This window comes from Pseudonaja textilis, chromosome 1 (genome assembly GCF_049901715.1).
Source record: "Pseudonaja textilis isolate UNSWEBS1 chromosome 1, rPseTex1.2, whole genome shotgun sequence".
Classification (NCBI taxonomy): Eukaryota; Metazoa; Chordata; class Lepidosauria; order Squamata; family Elapidae; genus Pseudonaja; species Pseudonaja textilis.
The window spans coordinates 275,424,053-275,441,381 of record NC_141990.1 but is presented as its reverse complement, the minus strand read 5'-3'; the positions used below and the strand labels follow the sequence as shown (position 1 = coordinate 275,441,381).

General features: G+C 32.4%; 1 protein-coding gene and 1 long non-coding RNA gene across 4 annotated transcripts in view; one reads left to right on the top strand and one right to left on the bottom strand.

Moving 5' to 3' along the window:
* LOC148128224 (uncharacterized) overlaps positions 1-17,329 on the bottom strand; it is a 145,813-nt gene that overhangs the window by 21,012 nt on the left and 107,472 nt on the right. The window lies entirely within an intron of this gene.
* CDIN1 (CDAN1 interacting nuclease 1) overlaps positions 1-17,329 on the top strand; it is a 133,490-nt gene that overhangs the window by 70,154 nt on the left and 46,007 nt on the right. Inside the window, exons 6-10 of the mRNA XM_026710570.2 lie at positions 4,371-4,450; positions 4,808-4,857; positions 9,395-9,462; positions 11,726-11,791; positions 14,487-14,592. Coding sequence (XP_026566355.1) covers positions 4,371-4,450; positions 4,808-4,857; positions 9,395-9,462; positions 11,726-11,791; positions 14,487-14,592 — 370 coding nt within the window. The remainder of the gene's footprint in view (positions 1-4,370; positions 4,451-4,807; positions 4,858-9,394; positions 9,463-11,725; positions 11,792-14,486; positions 14,593-17,329) is intronic.

Genomic DNA, 17,329 nt, shown 5'->3' with positions numbered 1-17,329 from the left:
TGACTGATCCAATAACTTGTTGTTCAGAGAGAAAACTTACGTCATCTGTCATCTGACAATGGAAATATTAAGACTAGTAAATGCTGGCATTGTAATAGGAATGGATTTATGTTTCTGTGAGTATGTCTTTAACTGGATCAGAACAAAAATTATACATTCCAACATGATTTAATGTAATTTTATAATTCAGATAAAAATATAAATAGCTTTCATTTACCTAAGCAAGTTTAATTTATGTCAGTTCAAGAGAGTTGCAAATTTTGTGTGGCACTTTGGGACTACTCTTTAAAAGTGAGCAGCATCAAGATCTGTTTGGAATGGAGGTCAAAAAATTTTTAAAAAACCCTTTTTTCCTAATCTATTACCACACTCTGCAACATGAAAAAGAGAGGCTAAAATTTTGGGCACCAACTAGTCAGGGGAAGCCCTGGGGTTTCCAAAGGCAGGCCACATTCCTTGCAATCTTTCCAAATTAAGAAGCTCTCATACTTTTTTCTGGCTGATCCAATAAACTTCGCATATTTTGAAAAAGCCTTTGACTTTTTCAAAATATGGAGCTTTTGAGAAGCTTCTAAGCAAAATTAATACATTTGGGCCATACACTCTTTTTATAGAAAGCTATCCAGCTTACAAATGGGAAACAAGCAGAAAAATTATCAAATTTTCAAATTGGAGGTAATTCAAAATAGGGTTCCCCAAGGATCAAACACCTATTATTTGTTCATTTTTGAGGTAAACAGGAAGGTACAGAGAGGTAAATTAACAAAGGGATTGGAGAACAATCTCTTGAGTCTGAATGAAAGAGCTTCAGGATAGTAAATACAATTAGATGTAACCAACAACATGGCAGTTAGATGTAAGCAAATGCACTTATGATGTCCAATGTTCCCAAAGTCCAAATCTCCTAAAGTGCACTATTTTACTAAGTGTACTGAAGAGCCCCCCAAAATGCAAATGCTCTTCCCTCCCTCCAAATGTTTAGAAATCAAAATGATTAGGTAACCTGAGCAATTTATCCATAATGAAAGATTATGGTAACTTGGGCGTTTTAGATTCAGCTAACAGTGGCTAAGCAGGACATGATAGATGTATGTATACTCATTATGTACATGTGCGTATACCACATGTGGAAGTAATCCTCACTTACCAACCACAATTGGGATAGCTGACTCTGTTGCTAAGAGCCACAGTTGCTAAATGGAAAATCATGACTGTGCTGGACTTACAACTGTGTCTATCATTGAAGCAAATCCCCACAATAGTTAAGCAAGATACCATGTGATATGACTAGAAATTTCACTTCCATATTCTGCATTAATTCTGTTTGGTGGAAGTCAGTTGTGAAACTCTTACCATAAATGTGAAGATTGATCCCAAAACTTTTTTTCCCAACCGTCATACCTGTGAATGGGTGCCAAGCAAGGCAGTTGGTAAGTGAGAAGTATCTGTACCAAGTAGTTATGCCTTTGCATCATGTTGTTTACATGCATTATTGAACATTATATATTTATCTAAGTTTCTAGTAGCTTTAAAATTAGGATAAAAGATAGAAAGTTTGGAATAACGATACAGACTTCAACATTACAGAAAAGCTTATGGATATACAGTTTGTTTGCTTTTTAAGTATGCAAGAAGATTGTGATAGATATGCTGATTTAGGAGGCAAAGAAAGTTTTTCTTTTCATAATTACTACCTTGTAGGGGAGATGGGGGCATAGAAATTAAATAAATAAGCAAACAAGCAAATAAATAAATAACCCATAGTTAAAATATGTAATTTGCTACTGACAGATAAGGCAATGGCTATCATCTTAGATACTTTTAAAAGAAACAGAAGACATTCATAGAAGATCATGCTCTCAGGTGTCTATTTTGATAGCTGTTTATTCAGAGTTATGGATAGAATACCATATATGCCAATTGCATGTATCTTTTTTGCTACCAGTATTGTATGACATTGAAAGCTGTTCTAGTGTGTCCTTAGCTTGATGCAGCAGGGTCTTATATAAGTTCCATAGTCACCATACAGCATGTTACTGGCAGTTGAAATCCAATTCAATGGATAACAATAGATTCAGGAAGTCTAAACTATGGCTCTTCAGAATGTAGTGTCATGAAATTGGCACTGTTTAACTGTCCAGTTTTGTATTTTTGTTTGCCTTTGTATTGATAAACTGCATAACTAATTAAACCAATTATATTTACAATGGTAAATATACCTTAACTGGATATTTGGTAAACATACCTTAGCTGGATATTTCTATTAGAATGGCGCACTTTATTAATTTTACGGAATGATGGTGACATCTTTATCTGATCTAGAAGAGTTACAGCTGTGAAAGCTGAATCATCAGAAAGGCCAAACAAAGAAAAATCAATGTCTGTGAATTGTGGTACTGAAGAAAAGAGTTAAGAATACCTCAGACTGCAAGAAGAACAATAATTCAAATCACTTAAATGAAGTAAATCCAGACTGTTCCCTAGGAGTACAAACTATGAATTTAAAACGTAAATAATTTGGACACAAAGTGGATAGGCAAGAGTCATCAGAAAAGAAAATCTTGATTTTGAAGGCAATTGCTATAGAAGACCAGGTGGTTAGATAATGTCAGTGGTGAAACAAGCATTAGCTTACAAGACCTCTAAGAAGCAGTTACAAACAGTCCTGGGGAGATGTTGTTCCCCAGGTCATGAGAAGTAACTCAATAGTGCCAATGTTGTTGAAAATAGTAATTAATCTAGCCACAAGAAATTATTCAGAGGTGTGAAGTTGCTATAATTTACATTATAATTATGCAGTGAAAATTATATAATGTTTGTTTATGTATTTGAAAAAAATTACATGGCCACCTATAATTTGTGTTGTTGTGTGGAAAATAGGCAAGCGTATTGGGTATGTTTGACAACTTGAGTTTTTATACATACATACATACATACATACATACACACACACACACACACACACAACACACACACACACACCAAATCTTACATAATAAAATAACATGGTTTCATTGCAAATAAGCAGAAAGGAAATAGTACCCTCCTAATATTTAAAACTGTATTTCTAATGAGAAGGCTCTACTTTTTTTTACTGTTATATAATTTCTGAAATCTGAGTTTTATTTTAAAAATATGAAATTCATTCATGAAACTAAAGAAAAAAGTGTTTTTTTGAATTAAATATGCTTCTCTTTGAAAAAGCTCCATTGAGATCCATTTTTCCTTCTTGCCCGGGTACTTACTGCATATAAATTTTGCACCTTCTTTCTTACTACAATCTATTTATCTCACTTCCCTTCCATTTTGTTATAGTATTTTTTGTGGAGTTAGTGTTAAGTCAGATGGTCAGAATTCTGCAAAGAAGCCTCATGCCCTCTAATCATGTTTACTTTTTCTCCGAAAACCACACATGGTACAATAAGTGAACAAATAAGTACTCAAGTAAATAAATAAATTCAGACTTCAAATAAAGCTTTGAAGTCATTAAATTGTTTCATTTCACCAGATTTTTGCATGAAATTGGTCAACTATCTAGAAAGGCGGGAGAAGTAGGTGTGGATATGTATGAGAGAAAGAGAGAAAGTGAAAGTATAAATAAGCAGTATATTTGTTGCCAAACTCGAACCCCAATACAATTATAAGTTTATTTTTTGAATGGGTTTTATACATTCATTTAATCATTTTATGGAGTTACAATATCATAATTTTTGAGACTTCAATGCCAGACCTTTTCACATAATGCAGTTTGCTGTAAAAACCAGATGATTGCAATGCAAACCCAAGTGAATCTATAACCATGCAAAATAAATGCAAAGGAAATAACAACCACTTATTCTATCCAAAAGTGATTGAATTCTCAAATGTCAGACTATTTCAACTTCTTCACTTTCAATTACTTTGTGTATTCTGTGGTCCCACCAGTTCTTGCTTGCAGGCAAGTAGCATTTCTTACAGACATGCCAATGCATCATTGTTGCTACTTTGTCATACAATTGTGCATATTCGTGTGATTGTGCAGCAGTTAACTAGGTGTCTCACTATTTGTTCAGCTTTACTTTGTATGTATTTATTTTTACTATGGCTCATATACATAATATTATAATATACTCATACATTATACAGTATGTTCCTCGGAAGGGTGTTTTGAAAACTTGCCTCTATGTAGCACATGTGTGCATGAATGATGAAAACTTTGCTTCCCTCTACTGATGAATAGATCTATTGTATATGTGAGATTATGAGTATGTAATCTGAAAGATATTGATCTGTGGGGGAAAAACTTTACTTTTCATTCATTTTTCCTCCTTAGCAACTGATCAGTGTCATGTTTACTAAGCAATACTAAGTATCGCCTTCTTCTTCTGCAGCTTCAAAAACTCTCATAAACAATCTGCTACGACATCCTTCTCAGATTCCAGATGGAGTTTTAGCCAATCAGGTCTATCAGGTATTTATCATAGTCATCCTTTTTTAATGACAATGCTGTTCTCTGCCTAGAAGAGAAAGAATTTTTAAAACCTTATTTAATTGCTGGCATCGTTATTATCTTACATGGAGGTCAACAGTGCATAAATAGCAATGCGGTATTTGTGAAGAGGGTATATTACTGTCTTATATTATTTTTACAGACACACTATTTCTTACAGAATTAAAAAAGAAGCGAATTTTGTTTTCTGTTGTTCCTTGCAAAAAGCTTTTGCTTCAAAAAAAAATTTCAGAAGAAAAAAGTATTTTTTACAATTCTATTAATTATAATAGACCTACACATGTCCATCTTCCAACCGCTATTTTTATTTTTCTGCAGTGCATTGCGAATGACTACTGTTATGGACCATTGGTGGATTGCATCAAACAGTATCCTTTCTCATAAAATTTTAGGTGCACAGTTGATGATGAGTTTAGGCTTTGAGGAGATATGTCTAGCAGTAACCTGACATAAAGTTCTGCTTCGCAAAACACATATCATGTGCTTCTGTTTTACATTCAATCAGCCACAAGGGGATCACTGCAGACTCTGTCTCTTACATTGTTTAACTAATGTCAGATATGCCATATGAAAATAGTCAGTTCAGTAGATATACATTTCCTTTGCTTAGATAAAATCCTCTTGCTGTTGATCACATGGAATACACAATCTTGTATTAAATTATTCATTGTCATAAGTTGCAAATTTTATAAGACGTAATAGCTTCTTTGCATTTCCCATGGAAACTGTGATTCAAAATCTAAGAGCAAGAAAATTTGACTTACCACTGTTTTGTCACAATGAAAAAAGGATAACATATAAAAATGATCATAAGTGGAATTAAGTGTATTCATAGATGCGTAGACTACTTGTAATTCTGTTCAAATTAATTACATGCACAACCTTTCTGGAAGGTTGTTCTCCTTCATTTCTCTCAACCACTGAACATTCTAGAAAACCTTGCTGTTTAAAGAATGAAAATGTTATTCCTATACAACAGGGTTTAAAAGTTAATAGTTAAGCAAATTAGCATAAAACTTGTAACTTATTCCACAAGACGAATAGACAGAATATATTCAAATCATCTACTTCGTATAGTGTTTACAGTTATAAAAATGAGAGGGAATCTTAATCTAAAGACGTCGTAATTAAAACATATAGAATTAATTGAGTTTTGCTCAAAATGGATATATTTTGTACATTTTCTTAAATCACCTTCCTACCCATTTTATTTCTTTTTCATTTTTAGTGGGTTTAAGTGATTATATAAGTATATTAATTTAGAATAAACATTAATTTGATATTATTTTTCCAAAAAGATACTGGTTTATAACAGCACACCTCACCATAATTTAGAACCACAGTAAAAGTTTAAAAAAAATTATAACAACAAAGCTTGATGAAATAAACAGATTTATTTTTTCCTGTTCTTTTTACTTTTTTAAGGAACCTAATTTCTGTCTTCACTCAATGAATTATTTTTTTATTGAATTAATTGTTTGAAACATTTCAGTTAGGGATTCTTTTCTGTACCAACCTACAAAAATTCAAGTCACTGGGACATCTGCTCATCTAAATTGCTGTATAATATGCAGCATTTGGCTGTTCCTAACAGATGGAAATAACTAGTGCATGCTGCAGGACAACTATGCTTAATTTTTTTTTCACTGCTATCACTGTTTTTATAATTCTGTATTACTAAAGGAGTTTTCACTATCCAGTATATTGAACAGGCTAAGTAGCAATGTGACATTAGATCCACCATCTAATATTTTTCTTCAGTAAACCTCTGCTTTACACCTAGTTTTGTATATTTTGATTTTTTTTAGGTAATATTTGATATTTTTAGATCATATTTGATATTTTTAGACAATATTTGATAATTTTTTGGAAAATATTTGAAGTTTGCCCATGCTTTGGGAGAAGTAACAGACAGCTTCTATGGTACAGGCATAGTCTTACTGCTGTGCCTTCAAGAAAACGAATTATAGCACAATCTTTTATGTGCTAAAAGCTTCTATGGTTTTGTCTTGACAATGTATAGTAGTAATATATTTAAACATTCCTTGATGTCATGATAGATCCAGACCTCTCAGACTAATCAGAAAATAAATACATTTTGATAGATTTAGCACCCTAGTCACTGTATAAATCCCACCACATATTTCACACATACTGTGCATACCAAGTTTCTGGGCAGAGTTTCTTTGGGGAATGAAAAATGATTCTGTAAGTCTATCTTTGTTCCAAACCATAGTTAATACAGGCAATAAGATGAGATCATTGTCTGCTAAATATGTATCATAGAACATTGATAGTAGTGTTTTTATATTGTCATCTATATCATAGATAATTAGATATTGGCTATAAAATTGGATCAAAGAAGTGGCCCTATGTAGGCTGTAACCTAGAAATAGATAAGGGGTATGGTTATTGAGAACCAGACTTCTGCTAAACCATATTTACTATAAGGTATTGATTGCAATATACGCCATGGTTAATTTCAGATCAGATTTCATTGAACACTAAGGAAAAAATTAGAAATAATTAATGTAAAGTTTTTAAAAAGTGGTTGACCATTGGTTACTAAACATTTAATGATTTCTAACTGTTTATGAAAGATTATTTTAAAATATTTATTGCTGAATTAGTTGTTAATTTTAAAGCATACAAAATCATTTAAAACCAATCTAAAGTTAAGGTTTTTAAAGTATAATGTCTTCTAAGGATTGCATATTGATTTTAAATACAACTATCTAATTATATATGCATGGGCTAAAGTATGAAGTCAACCTCTTTGAATTGCCAAGAGACTGTTTTTCAGTAACAGTTTAGATATTTACGGGAAACGAGGCTGCTGAATTGAACGAGCACAGACTGGCTTGTGAAGTTATTAACAAGTTTTGTTCCATGGTCAGGGCCATACATCAATAACAGGTATTACTGTAGTCTAAATCTAAGCTTTTTGTTCACACTGTATTATACATACTGTTTGTAGAATTTATTTTATATTTTTGCTATTAGTCATCTTCCTTATTTGATTCTGTCATTCTAGCACACTTTGATGTGCTACATCAATTTTTCATAGTGCGATATATCCCATGACTTACAAACATTCAAACTGTGTAATTTTTACCAGACAGATACCAATAACAACAATAATATGCAATGTAGTTATTTAAATTGTAGAAAAAGTATAATAAATTCATAATTATTGAATATTTTTAAAACTTGGAAGAATAATAGAGTAAAAAGATGCATCCTCTTTCATCATTAATAGTAATACCATATTTGCTATCTATTATATCTTAGTTATAAATGTATGTCCTTCATGTATCTATTTTATGGCATAACAAAAATCTCATACAAATTGATTCATTCTCTTGTGTTAGTGCACAGTGAATAGCTAGAAGACCAGGGAGATCTCTTAAAACAATAAACATATTTAGAAGTTTGAGATCTTGCTAAGGGTAACTATTTATAAAATGACTATCTTGCTGGATATGAACAATCATATAACATCAATTTTCCAAAACTCAAGTTAGGCTCACTCTAGAGCAGGGGTATCAAACTCGCGGCCCATGGGATGGATCCATCACACACTCATGCCCGGTTTAGCAAAGGAGGAAAAGTCATGATACATCAAATGACGCCACCATGATGACACAAGTTTGACACTCCTGCTCTAGAGGTACTAGTAGATCTGGGCTGCAAAGATTCAAACAATCACAAAGTGTTAGCAAAAAGCTATATAACATGCAAACAGTATTTTAACCATATTTTTTCAGTTCAGATCTAGTGCCTCTTACTTTCCCACCTAATTTCCTTTTGTTTCAGGAAGTCAGTTGTTGCTCTCTTTGTTCTGGACAAGTAAACATGTCAAGCAAAGCACTAGGTTTTAGCCTCTCATTGGTTTATTTAAAAAGATCAATATTTATAGTGGCTGACATCTTTCCTCATAGCAGGCTGGCTTTTCATTTTTTGAAAAATATCAAACTACCATAGAAAAAACAGAAATCATTTATGGAGGGTGTCTGATAGGGACCATTTTGCCTACCCAAAACAAAGTAAGTAGAGCATTAACTAAAGACTTACGAACTTTCAAAGTAATATCTATTTATATGAATTATCCAGATTCCAAGAATAATGTATCAAATATTTTACCTTCTCTAGTAGATTTACTTTTCTCATAATTCATTAAATTGTGCAGGAAAACCAACAAGCATAGTTAATGACTGTTGAAAATTCTTGAAATTTTCTAGCTTTTTTTTCCCAGAAAAAAAAGTCCTCTTTTAAAGTCATTAATGCAAGATATCTTGAAATTAGTTCTTCAAAATAAAGGATACACAAAGGCAATGATGATGAAATGATTGCAAACAAGTTGGAATAATTCTCTTCAAATTCTGAATAAAGATTATTTATCATATTTCATTTCTGACAGTCTAAAAAAGTTTATTTTGTTTACATCCCATCTTATCTTTCTTCAAGAAACTTTATGAAGTAGTTTCTTTTACTCTCGTAGCAATTCCTTGAAGAAAAGATGAATTTAAAAATGGGTGTGGAACAAAGACACCATATTATTTTTGAATTTTTAAAAAATTATTCTAGCATTAATTAACTATTTAATATTGATTAGAGATATCTCACTGCTTCATAATTTTAAAGACTCACCAGTCTGGCTGAAAATGTATAGAAGATTATGTCATAACAGACCTTAATAGTCTGATTCCATTCCTTCCTTCAATATTTTTAATTTTCTTGTTTGTAGACTGACAATTGGTTATTAAAATGCAAAGTTAATTGTTATATTTTAGTAGCCAGGACTCAATTCTAGATTACTATAGTCTACCACAAAGAGCTATGCCATTTTGAAGTCAAGTTTTATATAAAATTGGGGAACATATTTCTTTAATGAAAAACTATCAGTGCAATTGGATATGAGCATGAAGTCTTACTGCAAGAAATGCTTCTGGAGAGAAATATATCATTTCTAGGTAAGCTTTTATATTTTAATATAATACCTAAATGTTGGAAATCTCAGTAATTGTTTCCAAAAAAAGTCTCTACAGATATCCTGTATATTAAGTAGTAAAGAGAGACTAAGAAATGATTGATGCAGTGCATGTTATCTTTTATTGATTTAGACCTGAGCAGGAACTCAGTTATCTAATACCTTATACTGCATGTGCACAAGCAAGTAATTAATATTTTATAGAATAAGTAGCTGGGAAAAAATGCTTTAATATCAGTTGTTGTATTACTTTTGGTGTCATGAGATATTAGCCATAGCCTAGGTCTTAGGAGACTTAGAAGGAAGTATAAGAAATATTAGTTTTATAATGCTACATGTATTAAATCTCTACAAGAGGAATTCACTAGTTTCTTTAGAACTTTATTTCCCTTTTTACAGTATATTAAACCTTGCTCAATTGTATTGTTAGTCAGAATTATATTAAATGATAACATATGGAAAGAGAGTATTACAGTTAACACTTCCATGCATTGGTCATTATTGTTTAAAGGACTATTTGCCTTAAAGCACGATATGTTTCTCATTATTCAAAACTGTTATGTGGAATGATAACATTTCAGTATGAAAAAGTATATTTTAATCATGAAGGCTTTTAAGCAAAAGTTTAAATACAACCAAAACCCAAATGATAGAAAAACTATTTTAAAGCAAAAATGCCTAATTACAGCAGCTGTGATCAACTCTGTTTCTTAGATTCTGTAATAACAAGATTAAGAATATTAGGATTAAATGAGAATAACTATGAGATACTAATAGCAGGACCGAAGCAAAAAGCAGCAGTTACATCTCTACATTTACTCTATAACAATTATTTTTTTATTATTTGTGTAGGAGACATGACATCTATTCCTTAAATGTATTCTTATGATTTCCTAATAAAGACAGAAATCAAGTTTGATTTAAATAAATTTCTTCAGTCAAATTGTTAAGGATAACTTATGCTGTTAGATAAATTATATAGCAAAACATGCAATTCTATCCAAAAATAAACATATTCATTCTGAATTCATTTAATTAATGTTATGGGCTTACTAATCACATGCATTCAGAAATATATCCTTTTAGTTACTTTATTGTTTACTACAAAGAATGCAAGATGATATTTTAATGTTGAACTACAATAAAGAAAAGATTAAGCCAGTTAGGTCATTCCATCCATGCCTTAAGCATTCAGGAAAATACATGGTTCCAATTAGTTTATTCTTGGTGAAATAATGAAAATTAGCAAACCATTTAAATAAGATGAATTCTTCCTTACAAACCACTCAATGAAAGAGATAAAATATATTTTAAAGCCTCTGGATGTTTCAGCTAGAGAAACTATTCGATGACACAACAACCTTTCAGAATTGATTCCAATAATATACCAAATACATTTTTCAAAACACTTTTCGGATTTCCTTGTATTCCATGATACCCTAGATCTAAGTAGACTAAGTAGAACAGGCAGTTAAAAACTGCCCAGATTCTTTCTTTTCTATGTCTTTAGTGATCAGTAAAAAGAAAAAGAAATATCTTGCCATTGTTTCTATTAAATAATATTGACAAGAATCTTACCAAATTGAGCAAAAATTTCAGAAAATGGATTTAGATTCATTGATAAGATGCCGTATACTACAATTTTTTCCATTCACAATAACCCTTTGATTTATACCTATTGAGTAGAAGATGTGGGGTGTGGGGACAGAAATTGTGTGGGAATATACAATTTTGGAAAGTCAGCCTCTTAAAATTCCCTTCTGTCAGTGCAGTGCTTGATATAATACTAAGAACTCTGGGATGACATCTGTATCTATGTTGTATAATATTTTTTCAGTGTATACTGCAATATTAATTTCTAGTGAAAATCTAGATTGAGATAAAGGTATAACGTCTTTATTGCAGAAACACTAGCAGTTTCTTAAAGGTATTTGCAGGAGCTTCAGTCAAGTAAAATATTTCTTTATTTTGAACATTTTTCAGAAACAAAGTACAATATGACAGGTTGAATTAATGATGTCTATAATGAAGGCATAAAAATGCAGAGATGGCAAAGAAGCATTTTTAGATTCATGCTTCAGGTTTACCAAGAAGGTTCATTTCAACTGACACAGCATTGCATGCATTAGAAGGATATGTATGAGTGCATTAGTAATTCTTGTACCTTTGTTCAAAAGAGAATTAATTATTCTTCCTATCAGCTAATATAGTAATACTATTGTTTATATCATCTATTCTCTCTATAGCTGAAGATCAGTTACGTGCAAAGGGTTATGACAAAACACCAGACTTTATATTAGAAGTGCCAATTGGTAAGTCCATAATGCTTTTTGTTTTTCTAATTGAGTTGTTTATTAAATGCTAGCAATCTTAATAGAATTATTCCAGATATGTTTTAATCATAATGTTGAAGTTATGCACAGTAATGGAACCATTAAGAATTTATTATGGGAAGTGATCTGTTTGAATGCAATCAGTTGTACATAATAAATTAGACCCTTATTCATGAACAAACTGATTACATATTTTGTCACTAAAATATCTAGATTTCTTTGTTAGATAAGAAAAATATTTTAAGATTTCAGTGTCAAGATAGTCTTCAACCAAATTGTTGGATTTCCTGCAAAAACAATGTCCAAATATAATAATATACAATATATTCATTTTATTTAATACAATTTATATAGCTGCTCATCTCACAGAAAGCTACTGAGTGGTGCAGAACAATCTAGTAAAATAGCAAAAGTATAAAACAGTTATTATCCAAATCATTATATAATAATTTTTAAAAATTACATTTATCATCATGGTGCTAATGATAGACTGCATAACAGAAGCCAAAAAACTCCCTTAATTGGTAGTTAGATCAAAAACATCTAGCTATATTCCACGTACCAAAAATTCTCATATTTCTCCATGGTGATTCATTGGACCAGACTCTTACATATAGAAGAGAATTCCAAAGCTAATAGAAATGTAGGTAGGTACTGACAATCTATAAGGCAAGAGTAACCCTAGGCAGTGTACAGATGGTAAGAAAACAGAAAAATAATAAAACAATTTCTGAATCTCCAGAAACAATAATATAACACAAGCTTAGAGGTTGAAAAAATCATTCCTCCACTGGTCAAAAAAGACTACAGTTCAGTATAACTAAACACAGGACTCATTTAAGCTAGCCCAAATGCCTGCGGAGTCCAATAGTGTCAAAACCTATTCAAACCTCTGAAGGGATGTTGTTCCACAGGGCAGAAGCTGTAGACCGAAAAGGAATAACTGACTCCTAGATCCCCTAAGATGGTATGCTAGGTGGGATCAGAACATATCAACCCAGCTTATTTTGATGGGGAAAACAGAAACAACAGAAGATAAGTGATCTTTTAGATAATCTGGCCTTGTGCTACATAGGTCTTTACAGATGATAAATTGGACCTGTTGCCAGCATAGCTTGGTGAACAGAGGTGCTACATGGAGGTTTTAAAAAATGCCCAAAGCTGTCAAGTTTTTTTAAGGGGGCAAAGTCTTTTTTAAAGGCATTACGTTATATATATATAAATGTAATAAATTAGTCCAACTCAGCTTTCTTGCAGGGTCTTATTTTCCGCTTGCTTATTTATTAACATTTATATATATTTCCTTTAAGAATCTGAGGCCAATGTTTATAGTTCTCCCATACTCGTTTTTTGTGAAAAAAAAAATCTTGTAAGTGACAGTTTACATTTAGGTTTCCCTGGCCATATATTAATGCAGTGAACACTACATTATTGAATCCAATATGATTTGCCAGAAAATGTGTATCATCTTCTAGAATCATCTCTGCAATTTCTAGATTGTCATCTGAGATTTGCAATACAGTTTCTAACATCATGCTAGTCTTGCAATGAGTAAAACAGTTGCAGAATAAATAAATACTTAAATAGTTATAAATTAATCAGTGTGATAAAGCAATCAGCATGTCATAAAAACAAGTAATAACTGATGTAGTCATTCTCTGTAGAAAAGGAGCAGTTATAGTGTACAGCTTCATTATCTAAACTCTAATCATCTTGATTTTTCACCAAAACATTTTTGTATAAAATGTAATTCTATGCAACTGCAACAGAAAAACACTTCAAAAAAGAAAGAGGAAGGAAGGCAAGAAGGAAGAAAAGAAGAGAAAACATTCTGTCAAGTGCTTATTTCAGTATATCTTGCTACTTATTTTCTGGAGTTCCCATTTGTTAGTTATGATGCAATTGTTATACTGTATCCCTTGGCTTTTTGCTCTGAATATCTTTTATGCCTATTTCTAAAGGTCCTGTGATTCTTGAGCCACAAACTTATTTTTCACAGTTCCGTGTCTCATAGCATATCAGTGGAAGGCTTTTTCAGACTTGATTACTATAAGAAAGGAAATTTGCATAACAGTTAAAGAAAGAAGATGTAACTGTCCAGACCATGACTCTCTTAACTAGAACAGGAAAAAGAGCATTCTCTCCTCCCACCTGCCTCCCCACCCTCTTTTTTTGTCTTCTGCATACAGCCCAGTTTCTGAACTACCAACCTTCTCCTATTCATTTCTGTCTTTAAACCTACCTGTTTCTCTTTTTCTCTCCTCCAGCCTCTTAGTTCTATAGCGATAGCATTTAGACTTACATACTGCTTCACAGTGTTTTCCAGCCCTCTCTAAGCAGTTTACAGTGTATTGCCCCCAACAATCTGGGTCCTCATTTTACTAACCTTGGAAGGCTGAGTCAATCTTGACCCCTGAAGTACTGCATTCTAACCACTGCACCACCACGACTCTTATCTTCTTCCTTGATCTTAATCGCTGAAGATTTCATCTTCCTTGTATTTTTCTCTCTCCAGATTTCCAATCACAGTGTATTTCAAACCCCTTTCTTAGTAAAATATTTCATTATTTTTTAAAGTGAACTTAATTCATGACATCAGGATTAATTGAATGGAAAATGGAGACTTGTTTAAAAATCTCAAATTACCATGAATAACTTTTTGTTTTCTTTTTAGCTGTAGAAGGCCACATCATTCATTGGATTGAAAGCAAAGCCTCTTTTGGTGATGAATGCAGCCATCAAGCATACTTAAATGACCAGTTTTGGAGCTATTGGAACAGGTATATCTTCAATTTTATGAGCTATAGGCATATATAACTTTGGCATTATTGTCAATATTAGTACATTATTCTTGTTTGTTTCGTCTTGCCAGACAAAGTTTGCTATAATTACTATAATCTGGTTAGCACTAGATTATAGAGCCAAATGTAACCCATGTTTGAAAACATAAAAGGAATTAACAGATTTCTAAATGTAAGCTTACAGTCGGACCATGAGAAGTTGTTGCTTTTTTGCATAATGTTGAATAAAGCTATTGGTCTTTCTAGCACATCACCATCTAAACTGGATAGCACCATATCTTCAATTTCTCCATTACTGACTCAAACCAAGTGCTGAAACATTGAGATCCTGACAGATTAGGAGTAGAAAATTTACAGATTGAACATGGATGCTCTCAACTTTTGTTATGTTATTTAATTTGATATTTTTACTTCGTATTTTATACATTTACAAGAGGAATGTGCAACACATCAAATTTTGAAGGGGTCATGGGTATGCACATTGCAATCTGTTAACTCCTCCTTAAGGATCTGTGTCTTTACTAAAACTCAAGTGGTTACACCATCCTAGGAATATATACATTTGCTGGAAGCACTAAGATTTTGCAACACAGCATTTTGAAATGGGTGTGAGAACATTGTTGCTTTTTCTTTACCTCTGATACATAGTTTCCTGGGATTGTATAGTTATAGCTGTAAAGAAAAGATTCAACTTCTTCAAAAATACACCAACAACATACTTATCCACACTCTATCCCAAATAACTTCTGCTAAAAATCCATAGTTGTATAGGTTAATACACAGTGTCAGTGGTGCATGATAATGTAATTCACTGTAGTTAAATTCCCTTGCAAAATCGCCCATTTTGATATTGTGTATTAAAAAAAACGAATGCATTTCTGTAATCAAACATCTTACTATGCAACAACTACATTGTTACAAAAAGCTTACAATATATAAAGTTGTATTCAGTTTGTTATATTTCCTGTACATCAATTTAGAGTGTCTTACATCATATATTTAGTGAGAAACTGAAGAAAGATAGTTTGCAACATTTTAGGAATGCACAAACAAAATCACTGACATTGTTATTAGACAATTCCTCATAATGACAGGAGCACTTCTTCTGTATTCTGATTATAAATAACAAGTTTTCTATCTACTGAAATCTATTTTTAATCATCAATTAGATGTCTTTAATACTTTTGAATACATACTTTTGAAAGAAAAAAGTACTGCAGTACTTTAGTAGTCTGAATTGTCTGAATGTTCATTTAAAATCCATAAGGGTTTTTATAAAAAGATCTCATGAAGTATGATACTAAATGTGCATATTCTGAAGAACATTATTTAAAGTGCAATTACAACATGCTAATGTTAGAATCCTTTCAATATTCTTTTGAATAAAGGTGAATTGTCATATAGTATATCCGTGATGGCGAACCTACGGCACGCATGCCACTTGTGAACAACATTTGTGCTGGCACACGAACCACAGGCAAACTTACTTCACTGCACATGTGCGCACCTCCCAGCTGATTTGCGGCCCATTTGAGGCCTTTTTCGGCCTCCCAGAAGCTTGGAAAAATCCTCTGCAAGGCTTTTCAGGACGAATAGGCCCGTTTCATTACTTCTTGTAATACCAGAAGTGATGAAACGGGCCTATTATTCATCCTGAAAACCCTTGCTGAGGCTTTTTCTAAGCCTCTGGGAGGTCGAAAAAGGCCTCAAATCTGCCAAAAAAGGCCTCAAATCAGCCAAAAAATCAGCTGTGATGCACAGTGCAGGTAAGGGGTGGAGTTGAGGGGGAAAGTGCTCGCATATGCAGAGGGCGTGGAGGGGTGCACATTGCATTCTGGGTACTGGTACACGAGTGCATGCATGCTAACGCGCACATAATTTTTGGCACAGGAGCCCAAAAAGGTTAGCCACCACTGTAGTCTACCTAGTTATACAATTTCAACTTTCAGTGTTGCTTTGCCAACTAACTTTATAATTACTAAGCAAGATTATGATTGGACTGGATTGCATCTAATAAAAATAGTATTTTTCTGCATGAATAAACATAAAATCTCATCTTCAGTATTTAAGATGAATTTCCTATGTATCAGATCAGAGACATAAGCACAAATTGATTCAAGAGACTGAGTTAACCTAGTGAATAACGGAGTAATAATGTTATCAGTTGATTGATTAACTGAAGGTTAAATTGTGTGGACATTCTAGAGAAGAAAGACATCCTTTTTATCACAGTGGCTACAATTAGCATTTTGCGGTTTTAAAACATAGTCTTAACAGACTTAATAGAAACCATGGGAGTTATATTTGTCAAGTACCTAAGAGAACTATTCATGCATACCCAGTATCCACAAAGATCTGAAAGGTCATTCTTCTTCCCACAGTGTGATGGTTTGTTGACATATTTTGACATGCTGGCATTGTACTAAAACATTTTGACCTTGCTTCAACACTTAGGGGTTGAGGACTGGTTAACCTATCCACTACTTGTGGAAATTCATAAATTATTTCTATTATCTCTGTAACACGCAAATGCCTATTATAAAATTAGTGACTTTAGAAATTGGGCTGGGATGAATTTAGAATTTGTGTATTATTTCATGAAAATATCAGGGTGGAGGAAAAAATATTGAATCTTCCCAATAGCAGATGAATTGCAATATTCCCATAGAAAGTTTATAATCCAAAACATTTATGGTGGAGGTTCTGTCTATTGTCT